Source organism: Dermacentor silvarum, chromosome 2 (genome assembly GCF_013339745.2).
Source record: "Dermacentor silvarum isolate Dsil-2018 chromosome 2, BIME_Dsil_1.4, whole genome shotgun sequence".
Lineage (NCBI taxonomy): Eukaryota > Metazoa > Arthropoda > Arachnida > Ixodida > Ixodidae > Dermacentor > Dermacentor silvarum.
This window is the reverse complement of record NC_051155.1, coordinates 208,828,894-208,849,885: the sequence shown is the minus strand read 5'-3', so window position 1 is coordinate 208,849,885 and position 20,992 is coordinate 208,828,894. Positions and strand designations below refer to the sequence as shown.

At 44.2% G+C, this 20,992-nt stretch overlaps 1 protein-coding gene across 1 annotated transcript in view; it reads right to left on the bottom strand.

The window, feature by feature from the left end:
• The window catches only part of LOC119442504 (hyccin-like), a 46,544-nt gene extending 26,857 nt beyond the window's left edge, over positions 1–19,687 (bottom strand). Inside the window, exons 1-6 of the mRNA XM_037707407.2 lie at positions 19,446–19,687; positions 15,857–15,939; positions 13,776–13,883; positions 10,928–11,065; positions 5,721–5,765; positions 2,571–2,651 (exon numbers count right to left, since the gene is read on the bottom strand). Of these exons, the coding sequence (XP_037563335.1) occupies positions 2,571–2,651; positions 5,721–5,765; positions 10,928–11,065; positions 13,776–13,883; positions 15,857–15,898 (414 nt within the window). The 5' untranslated portion in view covers positions 15,899–15,939; positions 19,446–19,687. The remainder of the gene's footprint in view (positions 1–2,570; positions 2,652–5,720; positions 5,766–10,927; positions 11,066–13,775; positions 13,884–15,856; positions 15,940–19,445) is intronic.
• Between the last annotated feature and the right edge of the window lie 1,305 nt (positions 19,688–20,992).

Here is a 20,992-nt window from a genome sequence, read left to right as displayed (position 1 = left end):
GGTAGATTAAATTAGTATAAAGAAATTACTGTATTTATTGATTAAAACGCGCATATTTTTCATGTTTTTCGTTGCTTTAACTCAACCCTCGCATTACAGTCGAATAACAGCAAAATTGGCCATTTTAAAACAAATGCTCTAAATCCCTCGATTTCTAGCAATACATTGGCAACCTGTGACTTTAAGTCTCGATCCAATCCATATACAAGTCGACGGAAGTCGTAACTTGTTTTTTATTGGAATCGACACTGTTTTCGCTGTGCTTGCGACTGGTTACGATGCCACAATAACCTGCGGCCTTTTGCGGTTTCACTCCGTTCATTCGCGACGTTATGGCGACGCAGCGCAATCAGTATGACAACAGCTTCGCGGAACGAGCAATTTTGATGGCCGAGGAGCTGGGAAGGTGCCACGGCTCACAGTCTCGACGTCAACGAGTCGACGATTTGCGGATGGCGGGACCAGCGGTAGGCCCTCTTTATAAATGCAAGGCCAGTCGGAAAGGTTCTGTGGAACTTGAAGTGGCCTGGTACTGACCCCGAACGAAATGTTTGTACGGTCTTTTGTACGGTCTCAAACAAGCTCGACGGCACGGAAGATGACTTGATTCTGGGGCGATCCCTTTTGCGAGACTCTATTCGTCCCTGCACCAAACCTCTCGAAGTATACGGCTGACAGCGCTCTTGGCGCTGATAGCGTGCTTAGGACAGCGCCAGAAACACTAGTGAGAACGCTTTCAGTGCCGAGTCACACGAAGTTTCGCATAAGTGAAACTATCTACGAAAGTGATCGCCCTAGAACACCGCCCAAGGAAAGCTCCGTATCCTCTTCAGACGACGATGATGAGCCAAGAGAACAAGTTTCCGAATTGCGATTCCTTGAATAAAGGTACCATTTCTTTTCCCGTTCATCTCGTGTTACATTAACGGTTTTATTTTTATTATTTCGCGTGACTGGAAAGTTGCCCCTCGCGTTACAATGGCGGTTCCGTTACATTCGGGTAAATACGATATTGCACACCCGCTATCAGCCGGCTGCAGTGTGCTCACACACCAGCCTGCATCTGCTAAGGGCTCTTCTCGTTTCTTTTTTTTTTTTTTCATGGACGGTACCGAGAGAGGCGTCGTACAAGGTGGGGTCGGCGTAGAACTGCATCATATAATCGAGGTTTTTAATACATCATTTCTATGGGCGTTTTGCCGGGACCAAACCAATCCATCGTAAAATGCGGATCATCGCATGACCGGGGGACGTATAATCGAGGTTCCACTGTACTTATAATTTGCAAGAAAACTAGACACCTCGCATTTAACGTGATAAACAATGTTTACATTATCGAATGTCATCTATTTTTAACAGTTAGCAGCTGAAACACTGGTCTATTAAGTAATACCTACCATGACTTTAGTTTACTGTACACCAAAAACTGAATAAATCCTGTGTGAACAAAGCTGAACAAAATATTTGTGCGTCTTGATTCCTGCTGTCTCCATTTTCAAACTCGTGCTCTAAGTTAATGCTGAATTGTTTCTGCAAGTGAAGTCAGAGCACAAGCTTGTCAAAAAGAAATAACTGCTACGTAAGTTACTCTTGCCTCTTATACAAATCCGCACAGTTGAAGCTGCTGCAGGTACCATGCTACAGAGAAACAAACAACACTATCTTTACATTCGGTAAACTACAGCACTGAAGCCAATTTTACTTTCTTTCAGCATGAAAGCAAGGCGCAACCATCAAAAAGAAGTGAAGAAATCGAAATAAGCATCTACGCAATAGCAGCTGCTGCAGATATCATGCTATAAAATAAACAGGCAACTCAGTCTCGACACTCTGGACTACAGCACTGCAGACCTTATTGAAATGAACTAAGATCAATAGGTGGTGTCTGAACAGCACCCTCAGAACAAGAGCACCCTTGAAGTAAAGAAAGCTAAAGCATGTAGCATCAAAAGAAGGCAAAAATTAACTTGGGTACCCTTGCTCAAGTTGTTACTTGGTTTTGGCAGTTTAAGAGGCGAGGAAGTGTTAGCTCTGCTAACACACTGCATTGGGCTTGTTTTTTCATTATGTGACCCCAGCACTACAGGATGGGACAAGAGACACAAGTCACAGGACACGAGCCATGTTGTGTTGCCTTTGTCTCATGTCCTTCTGCACTGGTATTGCTTAATTAGTAGGCCTGTAAGTGGTTTGCACCACTGTAATACAAACGAGTGGCGACACGTCATACGCTATGCTTTGGACACCACCTATTTCACTTTCTTTCAGCGCAAGCTGAACTAAAGAAGAAACATGGCCCAACTAATGAAAGAATATAAGACACACAGCATCAGGTGCCTCAGATCAGTGAGACAAGCAGCAGCAGCAGCAATCCTCTGCAGTGGACTCACGCACGCAGGGCAGGCAGGCGACGATGACGGGTGAGCGACAGCGTGCACAGAACAGAGTGCGCCACTGCGGTGCGTCGTTCCTTAGGGTGCGGAGGACTGGGGCAGGAGGACACGGCCATGACGGCAGTGGCAGCAGGCAGTTGGTGGAAAAGAAATCAAAGAGACCGTACTTACACACACCTCGTGGTATATCGAAGGCTTGCTAATGCTTGGGATGTGGTACAATGTCGTCGCTGGCTTGCCGTCATGGTCGAGAATTTGCTGTTGGGTGAAAAAGGAAGACCTTTAGGTACATAAGGCAATAAGCAGAGCTCCTACAGTGCACAACAACAAGGGCCAGGACAATGCAATAACTCTGTTCCAATGCTACTCCTTTCCAAGGTTCCATCAGCATACCGTAAAATACCGATCAAACGCCCCCACCCGTGCAAGCGCCCCCCTCCCATAATCTGAGAATTTCGAGTTATCGTGCACTACCGAACAAGCACCGCCCCCCCCCCCCCCCCCCCCCCCCCCCCCAATTCTCTGGCGACTCGTCCCGGAACTCTCGAACCGAACCGTGCCACAAACCGTGCTTCTGGCTAAGTTCTTGTCTAATCCAAAATCCAATCCAAGAATGGGCCACCTACACTGACACTGGCAACCTTGACACTGGCGACGCTCGCCATTTATCATTGTGGTTTTACAGTGCCAAACGTGGCTGTGACTTTGCGACATGCATTCATACACAGTGAAAAAGAAAATCGAAGTCATGGAATGGCATCCCCACAACGAAAGAATGTGCACGCGACAGCTCGCCACTTCAGTCTAGATAGAAAGAGGATCCGTGAGTGGGAGAAGAAGTATGAGACTTTGCTGCAGCAGCACTTTGGCAAGGCCAAGCTTTGGCGAAAGTTGGGCAATGGAGCGCCGGTGTTCAGTGAAGAAGTGGATGACGCTCTGTTTGAATTTCTCGAGCGAGAAAGAAGCGCAGGGCGTGCTGTAAGTAACACATTTCTTTCTAATGAAGCTGTTAAAATAGTGCACAGCTTGCAGTGGGAAATTTTCTTGCATCCAGCCAATACATAAAGAGATGGAAACAGCGGTTTGACGTTACAATGCGCCATGCCACCAACGAAAGCCAGAAGACACCCGAAGATTTCACTGAGGCAGCAAAGGCTTTTCGATCTGCCGTGAACGCTCTCCGGATACGCCACGAGTACACTTTCTTCAACATTTAAATATGGACCAGACGATGGTCAGAATGGACTCTCCGGCAAACAGGATGAACAACGTGGTCGACGAGAGCACTGTGCGAACAGCGAACACTAGTTGCGCCCGGAGGGGCTTCACGGTTGCATTGGCAGCATGCGCAAGTGGAAACAAGCTCCCAGCTTTTGTAATTCTTAAGGAACTGAGCGGAAGAATTCCACCCAAAGCATTCATGAGTCTTCGCATAGCAGGTGAGTGATGACCATTGTGCACCAAGTTCTTTTTTGCTTGCTTTCAAAGCGGAGAGTAACGATAACGGAGATGCTCGATCACAGTGATTTCCACTAACTTATTTTTCTTTTTGTAGCAAATGTCCGTGTCACCGCATCAAAAAATGGATGGATTACATCGGACAAGCTGCAGGAGTGGCTGACTAGGGTGTGGGGGCCAAACAGCGATGACGTGCGGCGACTACTTGTGCTCGATCAGGCACCCATCCACAAAACGCAGGCAACAAAGGACGCCTTAGAGCAGCGCGACACAGACGTCGTGTACGTGCCTGCAGGGTGCACAAGCCTACTGCAGCCAGCTGACGTGTTCTGGAATAGGCCATTTAAGGCCAACCTTCACCATACGTGGGAAAGATTCATTAGAAAAGAGGAAAGAACGCCGAAAGGCAATTTAAGGAAGCCGTCGCGACAGGATGCCCTTGACTTTGTGTCAGAGGCGTGGGCCGCTGTCATGGAAGAGACAGTCGCGCGCTCCTTCAAAGGGTGCGGCATTGCTAACGCGCTCGATGGTGCTGAGGATGGTCAGCTGCATGACCAGCTTTGTGGCATCGGCGCCGTGGCCCCAGAACTTCGCAAGGGCTTGCAGACAGAGTGCCTAGGCCTCATTTTCGGATCAGACTCTGAAGACTCATTTGATGGCTTCGAAAGCGATTAAATGAACGAATAATAAAGCGTTTTAGTTCTAGTGCACTTTGTGTGTCTCTTCCTTTTCTTTCAGGTATGTTTTTTTCGACTATGCATTTTTTTTCGGGGGGGGGGGGGGGGGGTAGCATTTTTGGCCGCCATTCTTGATTTTTTTGTGGCAGTACCAATACCGAACAAGGTCCCCCCTCCCCAACATTCACTGCATTATCCTCACGTCATGGGGGGGCGCTTGATCGGTATTTTACGGTACAATATCACAGGGATTGGCCAGTGACAACTGAGTGAGAACAGTGACGATAAGAAAGGAATAAAATTGAGCAAAATAAATTCCTACAGTATACTGGCCAGGATGGCATAACTACACATGTTAGCCCTTTATAGATTTAATCTTTTTCTAAAAAAATATGTACAAACATTCTTTATTTTTGTTGCTCAACTGTTTACACATAACATAGTACTCTTAAAAGGCTTCATCACATGTCTTGTTCACCAGTTACATTCACGAAACACTTAAGTCAGAAGATATCTTCTAAAAGAGGCTTCCCCTGCAATTTACTAATTGTAGCCGGTCAGTTTGCAAGCATAGCCACTAGGAACAAATTCTAAGGTGCACATGAGTTTTGAGATATGCACCGTGAAACTAGCTGTAAAAATGCCTTATTGTTCCACTTACTTTTTCTACCAAACCACCGTTTTATTATGCATTAAAGCACTAAAGCAACTGGAACCGCCACGTATCTTGTCGCACACTTTGGGAATGCATATCTCAAAACTGGTGTCACCGTGAAAATTCATTTTAAGTGGATACGACTTGTGAACTCACCAGCTACAATTATTGAATTGCATTATGTGCGGTTAATTTAAAAAAAGTTAATTAGTGAAATTTTGTTTATTAGTCAATTATGCATTTCGCTTTCTCGTGCAAGTAATGTCTGCCTTTGAGTAATCCAGCTCAATGACAAGAATTGTGCTATCTGCCACGTGGTATTTAAAAATTATGTATGGTCAACAATAGAACACCCAGTATATACGCATAAAGAAAATACTTATCATGGATACAAAACAAATAACAATGCCTGCTGAAATATAAGTCAGTAAAAAGGGCATTACCGCAAGACATTACAATAATATTTCTATATGAGAAGAGCACAGCATCTCACCATTTCGTGCACTCTAGCCAACCTGCAATTAATAAAAAACTCACCAGATTATAAGCACCCAGCAAAAGGATTTCCAGGCAGTTGAGAGACTGTAAGAGAGAGCACATCCCACAATCAAAGAGTGCACATTAAATGCAGCAAAAAATGAACTGATGGGTTTTACAGCTCAAACAGCACATTAGGCTATGAAAGCCATCATAGGCAAGGGCTCCAGATTAAATGTCGACGCTCTGCTATGGTAAATCAAAGCACACATGTTTTTCTGCATTATACTTCAAACACAAGGTGGCCACTGGAACCAGGGACTGAACCTGCAACCTCTGTCTGTGCAGTGGAAGTGAATGGCTGAAGGATCTTATAAATGATAAAAGTGATAGAGTACTACTCAGAAGCAGCCTCAGAAGTACTAACTCAGAAGCAGCCTTTAATGCTCTAGTCAAGCAAGCACACTGGTGGCATTCCATATAGTCATTACATACGAAAAAACACCAAAGCAAGTTTCACTGGTTACTTGCTTGGGGACAAAATACATTGCGCGCAGACCACGATGTAAGCTATATACTCTTAGGTGAGGACACTCGTGAGACATGATTGACCAGACAAAGTAGCAACGGCGCGCGTCCATTGGCCTGGTGACGGCAACGGATGCCTATAGGCGGGATGACGCAACTTCAAGACAGAAAAGGTTTTATTGGTTTTATCTCCCGTTGGTATAGCAACTGGCACTTCACAGGAAATCTGAAATGATTGAGTGACGCACGAAGTAGGTCACCGTGCTGCGGGTAGAGCGTGGGGGAGAGGGCATCTCCTCGACGGAACAGATACTGCAACGCAACGCTGCGTGCAGACGCTGTTCTCTGGTTGCTTGTGTTATGCGCACGTTTCTTGTCCGTGCAAGCTCTCGCCTGCATTCTCATTGAAGTTGCCTTGTCCCGCCGAAAGGTATTCGCAGCCGTCACCAATCAACTCGCACCGTTGCAACTTTATCTGGTCGATCACGTCTCACAAGCAAACCAAGAAGTGTCCCCACCTACTTACATCTTACGTGGTTCAGACCATGCGGTGAGCATGCGATGACTGTCTTGTAAACTAAACAGGATGCCTTTGAAATTCTGCATTAAAAAGTTTCAGACCACAGTTCATTTCTTTATGTCTTTATGTTCAGATCCGGGTTCAGTTTCGCACGATGTTTATATGCAATGTCAAGGTATTTCCTAAGGTGGAACATGTCAACTTTAGAGCCACATTCACATTCACAATATTGTTACGTGTTCCGTATCAATATCAACAACAATTAGGTAGGGGTGTGCGAATACTGAGTAGTAGATTTCTAATCAAGGAAAAAAAACTGAATATTGAATAGAATATCGAATATCAAAAAATTTTTACAAAATTTAATGCTTACAAATTTTGGGCAAGAAAATACTGTGCACATATACAAATAGATGGGGGTCGCCTAGCATTGCATAACAAGAATGTAGCAAGCTATCAGTAACACAAGTACATAGAAATCAAGATATAATGCGCAATCTACTCTAATTAAAGGGAATGTCAAATTACTATGCCAGCAGATTACAGCTCAGTTCTAGAATAGGAAAGTGCTTTTTTTTCGTCTGAAACCAATGAATTGGTGACGTTCTATTATACTGGATACCAATGAGGTTATAGTGAAGCTGTGTTCTGCGGCAATCTTTTATTTTGCATAGAAAGTCTTGCTTTCCAGCTTTGAACGCGAGAGCGTTAAAGGCTTTGTGTTGCAGAAAATCCGGCGTGGTGCCCTCCACGTTGGTGCCCTCCACAAAATTGAATTTCCCACAGTGAAATCCATCAGAAAAATTGTAAAGTATGACTTAACCACAACCTACAGATATGATGGCGTCCGACTGTTATTTGAATGTACGAGAAAACATAATTCTGTTACGAGGAAACTCAAACACAAACCCCTTTTCCAGCATTTCTACCATACCAACAGTGGCGCGCTCGGGTAGGTTACTTGCGAAAATCCTATCCAGATGGCGCTCACATCCTCGACAGGTCAAATTGGGACTTCGCCTGTGTAATGCGTTTTGGAGACGCAGGCGCGTCGGGGCAATAGCAAACAATTAATAAAATAATTTTAAAAAGTGCTAGGGCCTTCACATTTTAATATAAGACGACTTATATTGCCCCTGGAAAAACATCTTCCCAGCAATGCATTTTGTTTAAATGTGAAGCCGACTTTAAGGGGATCGGTGTAAGCTTGGTGTTTGTAAGCTGACTTTCCCACGTTCTGTGTTGCAGTGAATGAAGCCTACTTGCCGGATGCGAACGGGTCCCGATAACGCTATCGCGTTCTACTCTTAAAGGCGAAGCTTAAGTGTCCTCCAATTTTTCTCCAAAATACAGAAAGGCTATCCCAACTTTATGGCAGGTGGGTTATCGTAAGGCTAATCTGTGCAACAGATGAAAGGTATGCGCATGACGTGACTCTATCACTGCTCCGAGCATAGCCAGCGCTGACATTAAGAGCAGGCGCCCTCCACTGTTTCAGTGTTAGGTACGGCCTGATTTCATCATCATCATCACCAGGCTTCTTTTTTTTTTTCATGTCTACTGCAGGACGAATGCGATCTCCAATTACCCGTCTTGCGCTAGCTGATTCCAAATTTCCACCTGCAAATTTTTCAATTTCATCACCCCACCTAGTTTTTTGCCGTCCTCGACTGTGCTTCCCTTCTGTTTGCACCCGTTCTGTAACTCTAACGGTCCACAGGTTACCTGCCCTACACATTACATGGCCTGCCCAACTCCATTTTTTTTCTCTTAATGGCAGCTAGAATATTGGCTAACCCCATTTGCTCGCTGATCCACACCGCTCTCTTCTTGTCTCTTAACGTTACGCCTAACATTTCTCATTCCATCGCTCTTTGTGCGGTCCTTCACTTGTTCTCGAGCTTCTTTGTTAACCTCCAAGTTTCTGCCCCATATGTTAGCACCGGTAGAATGCAATAATTGTACACTTTTCTTTTTAACAACCGTGGTAAGCTCCCAATCAGGATTTGGTAATGCCTATTGGCATGATTTCCCACAGGTAAAAGATTAAAATATCTGGAGCGTCTCAGCTAATACGCACAAGGCTCTGTCAAAAGGCTTCAGAGTGAAGGCTGTGCGGTGTCCCACGAGCTAATTCAGAACCGCACGCAGGCCACAGCCAGAAATCACGGCATTCCTGCTTGCGATTTTAAAGCCAGCAGCGAAGTGAAACCGAAAACGAAGTGAAACGCTTGCTTGGGGAGTATCGAGCACGAGGGGCTCCGAGCGTCTCTACACCAAATATATCAAATATTTGAAAAATAAAATACAGTTGAACCCACTTATAACGATACTGGTTTTAACAGTATATCGATTATAACAATGAGAAGCTGCTGCACCGTCAACTTTTGTATGTTTTCTATGGTGAAATAACCCACTTACTTACTAAAATGCCCCCATGCTGCAGTATCTGTTATAACGATGAAGTCTGGCTACTAGGTGTCCGTGTCGAAAGGGAATGTAATGCAAACTCCTTGAAAAAAAAAAGGAATTTGAGCCGTTGCACGCCGCTGCGCACTGTTTCCCATCGTTCTTCGCATCGCCAGCCTCGCAGACCTGTGTCCTGTTGCCCTTCCATCCCTCCGAACATGAATGGGCTGCGCCCATAGCTCTACGCCACGCCACCCTCCGAAACGCGAATGGACCGCGCCAACTGTGCTGATAGCGCTGGGCTGGCGGAGCACCGCAAATGTGCGACGCAATAGAGCCAAAACCGGCGTTAGCGTCCACCGAAACGACGCAACGGAGTTGGCATCACCATAGTCATCAGTGAAACTCGTACAGAAATGAGAGCAAAGCTGGAATGCTTCGTTGCTTATTTGTGCCTTTAAAGCCTTTATTCTTCCGTTTACCGCCGCACATAGCACCGCATTGGCTGCATGCCTTTATGACTGCGTAGTTACCCTCCATGATCGCGTCAATAGCGGCTGCGATTTCATCCGCAGCATTTGCGGCTAACAGTAGTTTCGTTTCGACTCAGTACCCCCGTCAGCCGCGTGCCTTCATAACTGAGTAGTCGCCATTCATGATCGCGTCGATAGTGACCGCAGTTTCATCCGCAGTTGCAGCAGACAGTAGTTTCGTTTTGACTCAGTGCATGCGTTGGCCGCACAACTTCAGAACCGCGAGGTCGCCGTCCATGATCGTGTCGACAGCGGCCGCGGCAAATAGTTTCGTTTTTACTTGGTGCATAGCTGTCAAGGGCGAAAAGCACCGTCTACACCACGATGGGCGGCGACCTGGCAACACCGGCGAAAAAATAATCCGGATGTGCGCACGTTAGTGAAAAGCGTGTCTTAGATGAAGACGCGCGCCGCGGCCGCGCTGTGACAAAAAGTCGCTAGGCCTTCGCAGCAGCAAGCGCTAATCAGTCACGAGATGACGAGAATTGCAGCTTCCACACTGCTTTTGTGCAAAATAGAAACAGCATTCTGCTGATTCATTCAGTAAATAAAAGCGTGTTGATGTAGAAAGCATTTGTTTATTGTTTTCTTGAAACCCTTGATAATCCGACATTTGGTTAATTCGACATTTTCTCGGTCCCGTGAAATCCTAATTAACGAGTTCACGAACGACGACAGCCGCGACTTGTTACACGCAATCAGAGCGTGCAGGAAGCAGAGTTAAACGAGACAACACAATAAGCAGCCGGACAGAAGAAGGTGGTGGGGAGGAGCACTGGCCTCCCCGCCATTGTAGTTATCTCACAACAGCTCTGCCATTCCCCTATTTTAATTTTTTTTTCATGCAACCCGGTTATAACAATTATCAGATATAACAATGGAATTTTCGTGGCACTTGAATATTGTTATAAGTGGGTTCGACTGTAGTAGATATTCGATTTGCGAATCGAATTAGTCGAATGTTCACTATTTGATTAGATTTGGTTATATTCGAGTATTCGCACTCCCCTACAATTAGGGTATCCAGATGCTTGCATGGTGCAACTACATGTATTTCTGCTTGAGCAAAGACATGCACTACTACTGGTCTGAAAACTTTCAGCACGGAAGTGGAAAAGCAACTTGTAAAACGGTCAATTACACTCCAAATTACAGTTGGAGTCTAGCTAAGTAGCAAAGAGTTAAAAAGGCATAAAGGCATGCGGCAATGCTATTATTTCCACATATCTGACAGTCTCTTGGAATTGCAAAAATGTTAACATAAAAGGCTAGCCAACCTTCCGCAGGTCCCTCCTGTGCACACTGCTGAGGTAGTTGCCAATCACGCAGGGAAGGAAAAAGTGAGCAAACTGACGCAACGCCTCTTCCTGGGCTTGAAAGAAGATGAACAGCTGCTCGCACAGGGGCTCCAGAAACTGCAGAACAAATTTCCCAACCATATCAAATTATGGCATTTAACAGTCTCAAAACTGCACATGAGGAATGCTGCAGTGGAATGCTAGAAATTAATTTTGACCACTGGGGATTTTAACGTGTACTGACAACATCGTACACAAGCATTTATTGCATTTCAGCATATCCCCCCCATCAGAATGCAACTGCCGCAGCTGTGAACTGAACCTACAACCTCTTGCTCAGCAGGGGACGTATTCTCGGACGGTCACTTTCGGAGATATCACTTTCAGTGCGCACTGATTGGCTAGTGGAGTAAAAAACCAGTTGAGCTGATTGGCCAGTTGAGCAAAGCTCCTCGAATCAGCCAACACACTTTGTACTACGTCTTGCAAAGGCGATACTATCGCCGAAAGTGAGCATCCGAGAATACATCCCCAGCTCAACGCTATGCAACGGGAGCCACCACGGCAAGTCCGCAGAACAAAATCTCTATTGAAATTAAAAATGTCAAACCCACCAGCACCACAGACAATTTTCACTTTCCTTACAGCAGAATCATTCTCAAACTTTCGAACATCAGTGGCTTTTGAAAAGCATGATTAACCTACCTTTGCACCAAAGTTATGAACACAAGAAGGACAGAAAAAGCACTGCCATACGACTTTTTCATGCACTATTGCAATCACTAAGTTGTTTGCACATATTGAGTGACAACTAACACGTCACTGTTCACTTCTTTAGAGTTCATTCAAAAGCAGCCGTATACCAGCTTTCTGCAAATGCTCACTTTCCATAAGACCTGCTACACGCTAGGCTTTTTCGTAATAGACTGCTTGGAATTCTAGAATGTGAAACAAACAAGAAATCTGCAGGAGGCTGCTCCCCTTCAGTATTGAGCTAGACCAACATTCCACTGGCCCTCCTGACTTGCACTGCTGAAACTTCTGCCTACGTGTTACAGAAGGTACATGGCACTACCATTAAGATGCAAATATTACAAGTACATGTGTCAGCGAATGAGGTCTGAAAATTTGCAGTAGCCGCACAAGGACCAGTTCTACTGCGCAAGCCATACACATTAATGTCTGCTCCTACAAATGTAAGAAAGAACAAAATCCTTACGTGTGCAAGTAATAGCACTGCCATTCAAGGTGCTGCTAAACGATGTACATTATGCTACTGTTATTTTTATTTTACAATAATGTAAGCGTTAGTGGCCCAAGCAGAAGTGGGACAACAATGCAAACATACATGAAATACACACGAGCGCGCGTTTCAAAAAAAGAAAAATAAGAGCATTTGGCAGAACTCTCTATAACAGTAACTTGCACACTTTTTTTCAAAATAACATGAAAAAATGTTTAAGAGATAAATGCAATTCAACAGCTTCATTCAAGTTAGCTGCCTCAATTACATGCCTGGAAAGAGATTTCCAGTCCAAGACTGTACGTGGGGAAAACTCTAAGCTGTGGTTTGTGCAAGAATTGGCTGGAGCAACTGGACATGCTCATGGACAGGCTAGGCTGGTGCATTTTTTCATACACCTCTTTTGTCATGGTACCTTGAATTCTGTGCAGTGGACTAGCTCCACGAGCGGAGAAGCAGTCCCATACCATGACGTTTCCTCCTCCATGCTTTACCATAGGAATCTTATATTAGCCATGGAATCTGGTGAATTTTGGGCAATGCACACATTGAATGTCATTGCTCCTGAACAAAACTTGTATTCGTTCGACCAGATCACCCATTTACACTCCCGACGTGTCCAGTTCAAATGCAGCTCTGCCCACCTTACCCTGGCATCCCAGTTCTTCTTTGTGTTGAGTGGTTTTTTTGCTGGCCCCCGGGCATTTATTCCAGCAGATCGCAGGCGATGCCCAACAGTCTACGAGGACAGGCTGGAGCCAGTACCAGAGAAAGATCCTTCAATATGTCACCTACAGAGCGTCAAGGATTCTTCTTGCTTGCCCCGAACAATGTCTCTATAGGTCGCAGCATATGTTGATATGGGTCGTCCCGGTGAAGACTGCATGAGGACTTCTCCCCTGACCCTGATCCTCTTCAAAAGAACTGACTTTGTCGACTGCACCACATCGAACTACCTCAAAAGCTTGTGCTGTGTCCTGCTGGACTGGTAGTTGCACGCAATCGCCATTTGAACTGACATTGCTAAATTACTTGCGCCTTTCAGTCTGGCTATTCTGAACAATATGTACAGAAATACCTGTATTCGCAAAATATTGCAGTGTAAATTAAGATTCGCCGAGTAATAGTCCAGAAAAGACCAAAAAAGAATGCGATACAAAGCTGCCTTGATAGAAAGAACAGGGAAATCTAACCGAAAGATAAGAGTTAGATCCCCACGGATTTCTGGTGGCAGAAAAGTGAAATATTTAGGTAAATTATATCTAAAACAGGCCATTTCGTAATATATTATATAGCTGAATTTTGAATTTCAGCATGAAAAACTAAAATATTGTATCTTTTTGGTCATTACAGTATGTCATCCTGAAACTATCATGTCACACTGTCCAAAGTTATCGTGGCTAAACTGCAAAATGATAAATGAGCAGCTTGCTGGTTAGGCTGGATTCACAAAGTATGACGTTAACTTTTTTGTTTTTTTTTTTCATTATCAAAGAAGATTTGTTCAGAAAGTACTCGCATTAAAATGAACAAAAAAGATGGTATTCTCAGAATGTGTAATGCAGACAGAATCACCATACTTACATCCCGGTGATATTCCTTCTCTTCTAGCACCAGGATGATGGCCTCAATCAGCTCATTGTTGTCACGTATCGTGTTGGCAAAAGTGTGAACTTCAGCCTCTGTCACTGACTGCAAAACAGGACATATGGAGGAATGTCAGTGTAGGTTATTTTGAACGACAGTTCCTCTCTTAAAGGCTAATTGCAATAAAATTACACTTTTGCTAAATTAGTAACAAATTAGTACTAGTATATACTACTGAAGCAAACAAATATTGGTCACTGACTGCGAAACACGACATATGGAGGAATGTCAGTGTCGGTTATCTTGAATGCCAGTTCATCTCTTGAAGGCTAATTGCAACAAAATTACACTTTTGCTAAATTGGAGCAAATGAGTAGTACTATATACTACTGAAGCAATACTGGCAAAGCCGCAGCACTGGTAACTGTATAATTTTCTCAATTGCAGCCTTTAAATAGCAATTAAGCAGATGAAGCATGCACCTGCTGATTATCGGATATCCCGCAAGTCCCAGCCTGTTGCCTCCGAAATTTTTCAGCGCGCTACGGGCAATGCTTTATCTTGAAGGTCATACCGTGGAGCTCAAGTGTTCCAAGTCATGCGTCACTTCCAGTAAGCAGTAACGGCAGAATTTGTGTTTTGTTTTTTTCAGTTTCAGTATCAAAAATGTCAACTTTTGCGAGGCTTTTCTGATGCATTCGCTCCTATTTCAAACAAAATTTTGCATGAAAGCTGCTCTATAACTACTAGGGGTGTGTGCGAATAGTGATATTTGAGACCGAATCGAATATGAATCCAATAGTGCCAGGAGAGAATCAAATCGAATATTGAATAGTTTTCGAATAGTGAAGAGCCGTTATCAGAAATAATATAAAACGATGTTCCAGTATTCTTAAAGGGGCCCTGAACCACCCCTCGAGCTTGGTGAAATAACAGTCCACGGGTAGCGCATACGCTGCTGTGAACATCTCAGCCAAGTTTTGCTGTCGTACGCGGTGTGTGGACCTCGCAAGCGGGGCATCTCAGCCAAGTTTCTCTCAAACTTTTCTCTCAAACACCCTCATTTCAATAGAGCCATGATCCTCACTCTCTTCTGTGTGCTTTATTGTGCAATAAAGCACATTCCAATACGCGGCTGCTATTCGTCGCTGCGGCCGCCACGAGTCCACTGGCTATGCGCACTGCGGCTCTCTGAGGACAACCGCGTTTGGCTTACGTGCGGCATAGACACCAAAATCGAAAATTTGAACTACGCGCCACAATGACGTTTTGAAGGCAGAGCATTGTGGCCCCGCCCCACTCCGCCGTAGCCTTCACACAGTGCAAGGCATTGAAGAAGGGGGAGCACAGCGGAGGCTGTGTTTGATTGCCAATAACTCCACTTCTGCTGAACGCATTGAAGTACTTTTTGCGGCAAAGTATTTCTGAAATAACCTATTTTCACCTCAAATGTTTTTATCCACTTCGACAAAAAGCGGTTCAGGGTCCCTTTAAAGTTAGCAAGTTGCTGTCATTACATAGTATGTTATGAAGCGTTGTTAATTAAAAGCACAAATGGAGGATTAGGAGCAAACAAGTAGTTTCTTCACAAGCACAGCCTGTAAGGTATGGCTACTTAAGTGACGTAGCCTGTTCCAATATGCAAGTTTTCATGTTTTATGTCTATACTATGCCCACAGGGGCTGAACTTATTGTACTTTTGCTCCAATTTTATGTTGATTTGGGCAAAGTATTCTCAAGATATTAGCATTTACGAATACTGATTATTCAATTCGAAGACTGAATCGAATAGGACACTATTCAATTCGTTGTTCAAAATTTTCGAATATACATGCACCCCTAATAATTACACTATGAGAAACTAGGCTTTCTTACGCGGTCAATAATTTAGTTGCAGTTGGCCTTCATTGCCTCTATGTCCACTTTACACACACCATGCATTTCTCACAAGCCCAGAACATTCTTTTACTGTTCATTAGCTATAATAACTGCCCCTACACAATTTAATTAGAAAATGCAGTTAATGCCACGAGTGATTGCATCAATATAAGCAAAACCAATGCAGTAAACATACACACCTTACAATCAAGAAGGAAATCTCGTACAATGGAGTCCGCCATGAGGTACACATCCTCTTCAGCTGTTGACTTCTAGAATCCTTCTGCATAACAAAACAGGCCATAAGAGAGGCAAGAAGCACTGAATTTTTCCGAGCCTGAATGCGCCATTGACGCTAAACTCAAGGGCTAAGCGCCCTCAATATTGTTTTTATGCAGGGTGTCCCAACTATCATGCACCAAAATTTAAAATATGCAAATGTCATGTAGCTGGACAGAACCAAGACAATTTTGTTTGCCATCGCTTGGAGATACTCAGATTATTTGTGCATTCCTAATAACATAATTAGTCTTAATTTATTAATCAGCTTCTGAAATATTATATTAAGATGAGAAGTGCCAAGGAGAAAAATGTAGAGCAACATGAAAAACTGCCGTGCGACTAGCCGCTCGAGGCACTGTGTGTGTACGCTCGGAAAAACACTTTTATGTAACACGTATTGAGCAACAGAAAGCTGTGCCAGGAGTTTCTCATGTTGCTTTACAATTGTCTCATTGGCACTTTTCATCTAAATAATATTTGAGAAGTTGAGTAATTAATTAAGCCAAATTATGCAATTAGGCTGAATGCAAAAAATAATCCTAGTATCTCCAAACGACAGCAAACAACACTACCTTGGTTCTGTCCAGCTACGTGCATTTGCATATTTTTAAATCTTGGTGCATGATCATTGGGACACACGTACTGTATATGAAATGGCTGTCTACTACATGCCTATCCTGTGGTGCGGGCTCATTTTCCATGAGCTTTCTTTTATTATATTTTTTCATGACACAACCATAAAATAAACATTATACGACACTCCCTCTTAGCTTTTCCCCTTCCACCACGTATTAATGGAAATACCTATAGTAATAGAGTGGGCAACCATGTACATCCACAGTCTTAAGCTGCATCATTACAAGTCCTGGTGAATTATCTCAACTGACTGAAGTGATACCTCAATTGGTCCAAAGACATTCTCAGACTCATTTTTTTTTTATAGTTTCATTGTCTTCATCAAAAAGTAAGATTTCTTGCTTTACAACAAGCTGAATGCTAAGCTTTTAAAAATAAATTTGTCATGGAAATTTGGGCAATGTGAACAAATGTTCAGAACATGTATAAAAGAAACGGATATCATGGGTAATTTTCTTATGTAAATTTAATTTGTTGGAATCTTGGCATGTGAAAACATTTTCTTCCAGATAGTTTAAAAAACAAAGGAAATGCAAGGACATTCGAAGCCAACTAAAATGCATTTTTTTTTTTTGTTACCTAGTTCATGTTTCCGTGGCTTTTCAGAGCTGCAGCATGTGTGGCAACTGTATTGGCAATCCCACATTTGCTTCTCAGTAGTCAAATGAATGCCAGACCATGTTATAATTTAAATTCATTAGTTGCTGCTGGACCTTATGTTTTGGTGCCAGATTTTCATCCAGTAACTTTTTTGTAGAAATGTACAATGACCTGAAGTGAAGGCGCGAGAACGACGACGGACGAAGAGAGAGCACACACACACACAGGGCGCCACTTCCAACAATGTTTAATCAGAAGAGAACGCCACTAATTTATACAGGGAGCACAATCACAGTTTCTCAGTGCGCATTCGCGTTCAGGTAAATACTTAGAGATTGACTCCAACCAAATAAGGAAATTTACTAGCCCAACGTTTCGGAACCAATTCGGCTCCTTCTTCAGGGGGTATTCTTCGGAGGTGGCGGTGTGCCGCTTTTATAGTAGCGGCACACCGCCACCTCCGAAGAATACCCCCTGAAGAAGGAGCCGAATTGGTTCCGAAACGTCGGGCTAGTAAATTTCCTTATTTGGTTGGAGTCAATCTCTAAGTCTTAATCAATTTTCCCAACCAGACAGGTAATTCTGTCGAAATGTTTAGCTTCAAGCGTTCAGGTAAAGTAGTTCTTTGCGTGATAGATATTGAGGCAACACTCAGATCATGCTTAACCAACACGCCCAACTATCCATCCTAACGTTGTACAATGACATCACACAGGTTAAGTAAGCTTCTTTGTTCACATAGCAGCTGGCAAAGTGCCACTACGAACGCTCTACCCAGCCAGAGCACAGCAATAAGGGAAGCAAAGAACAGGTGCACCATTGAAAACATCCACCGTTTCATATTATTAATGATGGTCCCTCATCGTTTGCACAGACTGCTATTCCATCATTCCAGATTCTGCGCAGCAGCACCTAGACAGGCTATGAAAAGTGTTGCACAATGCAAGCACAGCTGCACTAATACTGCATACAACAGGTACACTTCGCCAGGGGCAACAGCTAACCTGGAAACATCCTTTCTCCTAGCAAAAGAAGCAATCGCAAGATACAATAGCCTTTACAATAAACTATCTCCATCAAACATGGCTTTCATAGAGTGCTATTTTGTCAGTTTATCACTCGTTCGAGCTTTTACTGTTTATTTTATTTTTGTTCAGTGGTATGTTGATAAAATACAGCCGACCAAGCAACTCTCTCAAACAAACGCTGTCCAAGAGACAGCTGTTCCTTAATTAAATTGTAGCTTGCTGGAAATCCCCTCCCTATGCTACCGAAGGATAGGATTTTCAAAAGAAAAGTTCAATGATTTACAGTCGTGCTACTTGCGTACATTTCAAAAGTATTTACAAATGTGATCGCATTGGTGAAGATTCGTAAACCGTCAAGTCGCTTGGCTGTGCGTGCAATCAGGCGTGCAGATGTCGCGTACGTTCAGCTAAACCACTGCATAATCGAGTTAAAGGGCCGAGATTTATCGTATGCATTCAGTGAGGATGAAAATATGGTAGGTATACCGCCGCAGCGGCGTGACGATTGTACTAAGTTCAAAAACAATGTTTTTGAACTTAGCTACACAAACAGCTACGGAAAGACAGCGGTCGTACGCATCATTCACCGATGTTCACTTATAGCTTATCGATCGCGTAAATGCAATTAGCGTAAATACTCGAGGCCAAGAGCACGCGACCTTCGGACCTAACGCCCCACCCTCGAAAGCCAACGATGGTACGTCCTATCACATCTATTGTATGAGCGGTCTCCTACCGCTGTTAATACCCTACGCTTGAGCGGCGTCAGCGGGCGCGATGTGGTTCCCAATTTTCAGCTAGGAAAGAAAGAAATCGCTTCGTCGAATCATACGGTTGTTGACGAGGAAATAGCAGCGACCAGGTAAAATAGCAACTGCTAGGTCACCAACAGGTTTCTGTTTAAAGGACAAACACGATGCTTCAGCGCCTACACAACTGTAAACAGGCTATGTCAGAGCATAAGCAGTTGCTTGTGACAGCGTATACACCGGCGCTCAACGCTGAGAAGTGCGATATGACAGGTGCCTACTGCAAAAGGATCACGCGATGCTCGGCGGCACAGCTGAATCAGATCGCTTCACAGCTCGGAAAGAGAAACCAACAAACGCGGCTTTCTTTTTCTTTAGGAGCAAAACGAGAGCAAGGTCACGGGAGATTCTACTGCGGTACTCTTGCGACTTCAGGCGTGATAAAATATTTACAGGAATGTATAATTTAAAGGGCTGGTTTCATTTCCACTCACCCGTGGATGCAGGGGCCAGCGTCGCTGGAAGGCCTAGTATTGCGATGAACTTTGTCCGAGCGGCGCGTTGCTTGATCTTAGGCTGATTCGGCTTGTTGCATATGTGTCGACCTGTCGGCCAAGCAGATTTTGGTTTCGGTCAAAGTACTACAAGGTAGTCAACGAGCGCGTAAGCGGAATTCACAAGCGCACGGCGAGCATAACGGGGCGTGCAGGTGTGTAGGCGCGTCGCCGGCCCCTGGCTCCACCTGGCTGTCAGCAAAATAATCGACATTCAAGAGGGCGCTAGCAGTCAGTGCTGCGGTAGCGCTGCGGAATGAAGAGCAAGAATTTCGGTTTCTGTTACAAGCGAGCACATAATGTCCATTCTCAAATCTTTGGAACAAACCAAATGCAAATGTTTGAGAAAGATCTGGATATAAGAATTGCACACTGAATTCTGATTTTATCTAACTGATGAATAAAACGGGCGAAGGAAGGAGCTTTACAGCCCTAAAATAATGAAAATGTGTTTGCGTTCAACTGCATGCGCGACGTATGTAAGTGAGCGAGAATGCTATAGAAATAATGAAAATTTGTATCATCATGATAATGAGAATAAGGTAACACGAAAGTAGCAACATGTAACACCTCATTACCACCGCCGCGCTCTGAAACCCGTCAATGCGTTACAGAACAACTAAATAAAAAAAGTTTATACTATTAGACTAAATGGTCAGATGACTATCAGCTATCAGAAGCACGTTTGCCTGGTTCGTATGCAAATTATAGAAAGAGGCAGAAGAAGAAGGAGGGGAGGGGGAGCTCTATGAGCATTGGCCTCTATGATAGATCTAGAGCTCAAGCAGAAAAAGCCGGCAGATTCCCACGCGCTGTGGGGGTCGATGTTATGCGAAGCAGTGTGCGGGGAGCCTACCAAGTTAACGAAACGACCATGAGAGCACCAAGACGTAGGCGGCTCTTTCATTGCCTACATGACACGCATGTCATGATTCCTCAGGAGTCCCTTTAACTACACCTAAGAGACCTTAAGGTGAAAGCCTTCGTCATGCTCATGACTATGACTTCTACCAGCATCCTGTAGTGTTTCCTTCACTTAGTACCCCGTCCGAGCCCATTTCAGTGGATTTGGGTGTTAATGTTTTTTCGCTTAGTCATTGTCATTTTTGCTCAGTCATGGTCATGACTGTGACTTCTACCACCATCCTTTAGTGTTTCCTTCACTTAGTACTCAAGTCCGAACCCATTTCAGTGGTTTTGGGTGTTAATGTTTTTTCGGTGAGTCAGTCATTTTTGCTCAGTCATGGTCATCAGGCGCGTAGCCAGGGGGGGGGGGGGGGGGGGGGGCTGATGGGGCTTCAGCCCCCCCCCCCCGAAATTTTTTCGTGCTGTCATGCACCGCCGACCAAAACAACCACCGGCGCCGGAAATCATTGTGGATTTTGTCTACAATGTCTTTTTGACACTCGAAAAGACATTTCGGCGCGAAAATTGCGAACTCGGGCTGGATTTCGTGGAAACGCCCATGCACCTGGAGCCACATAACG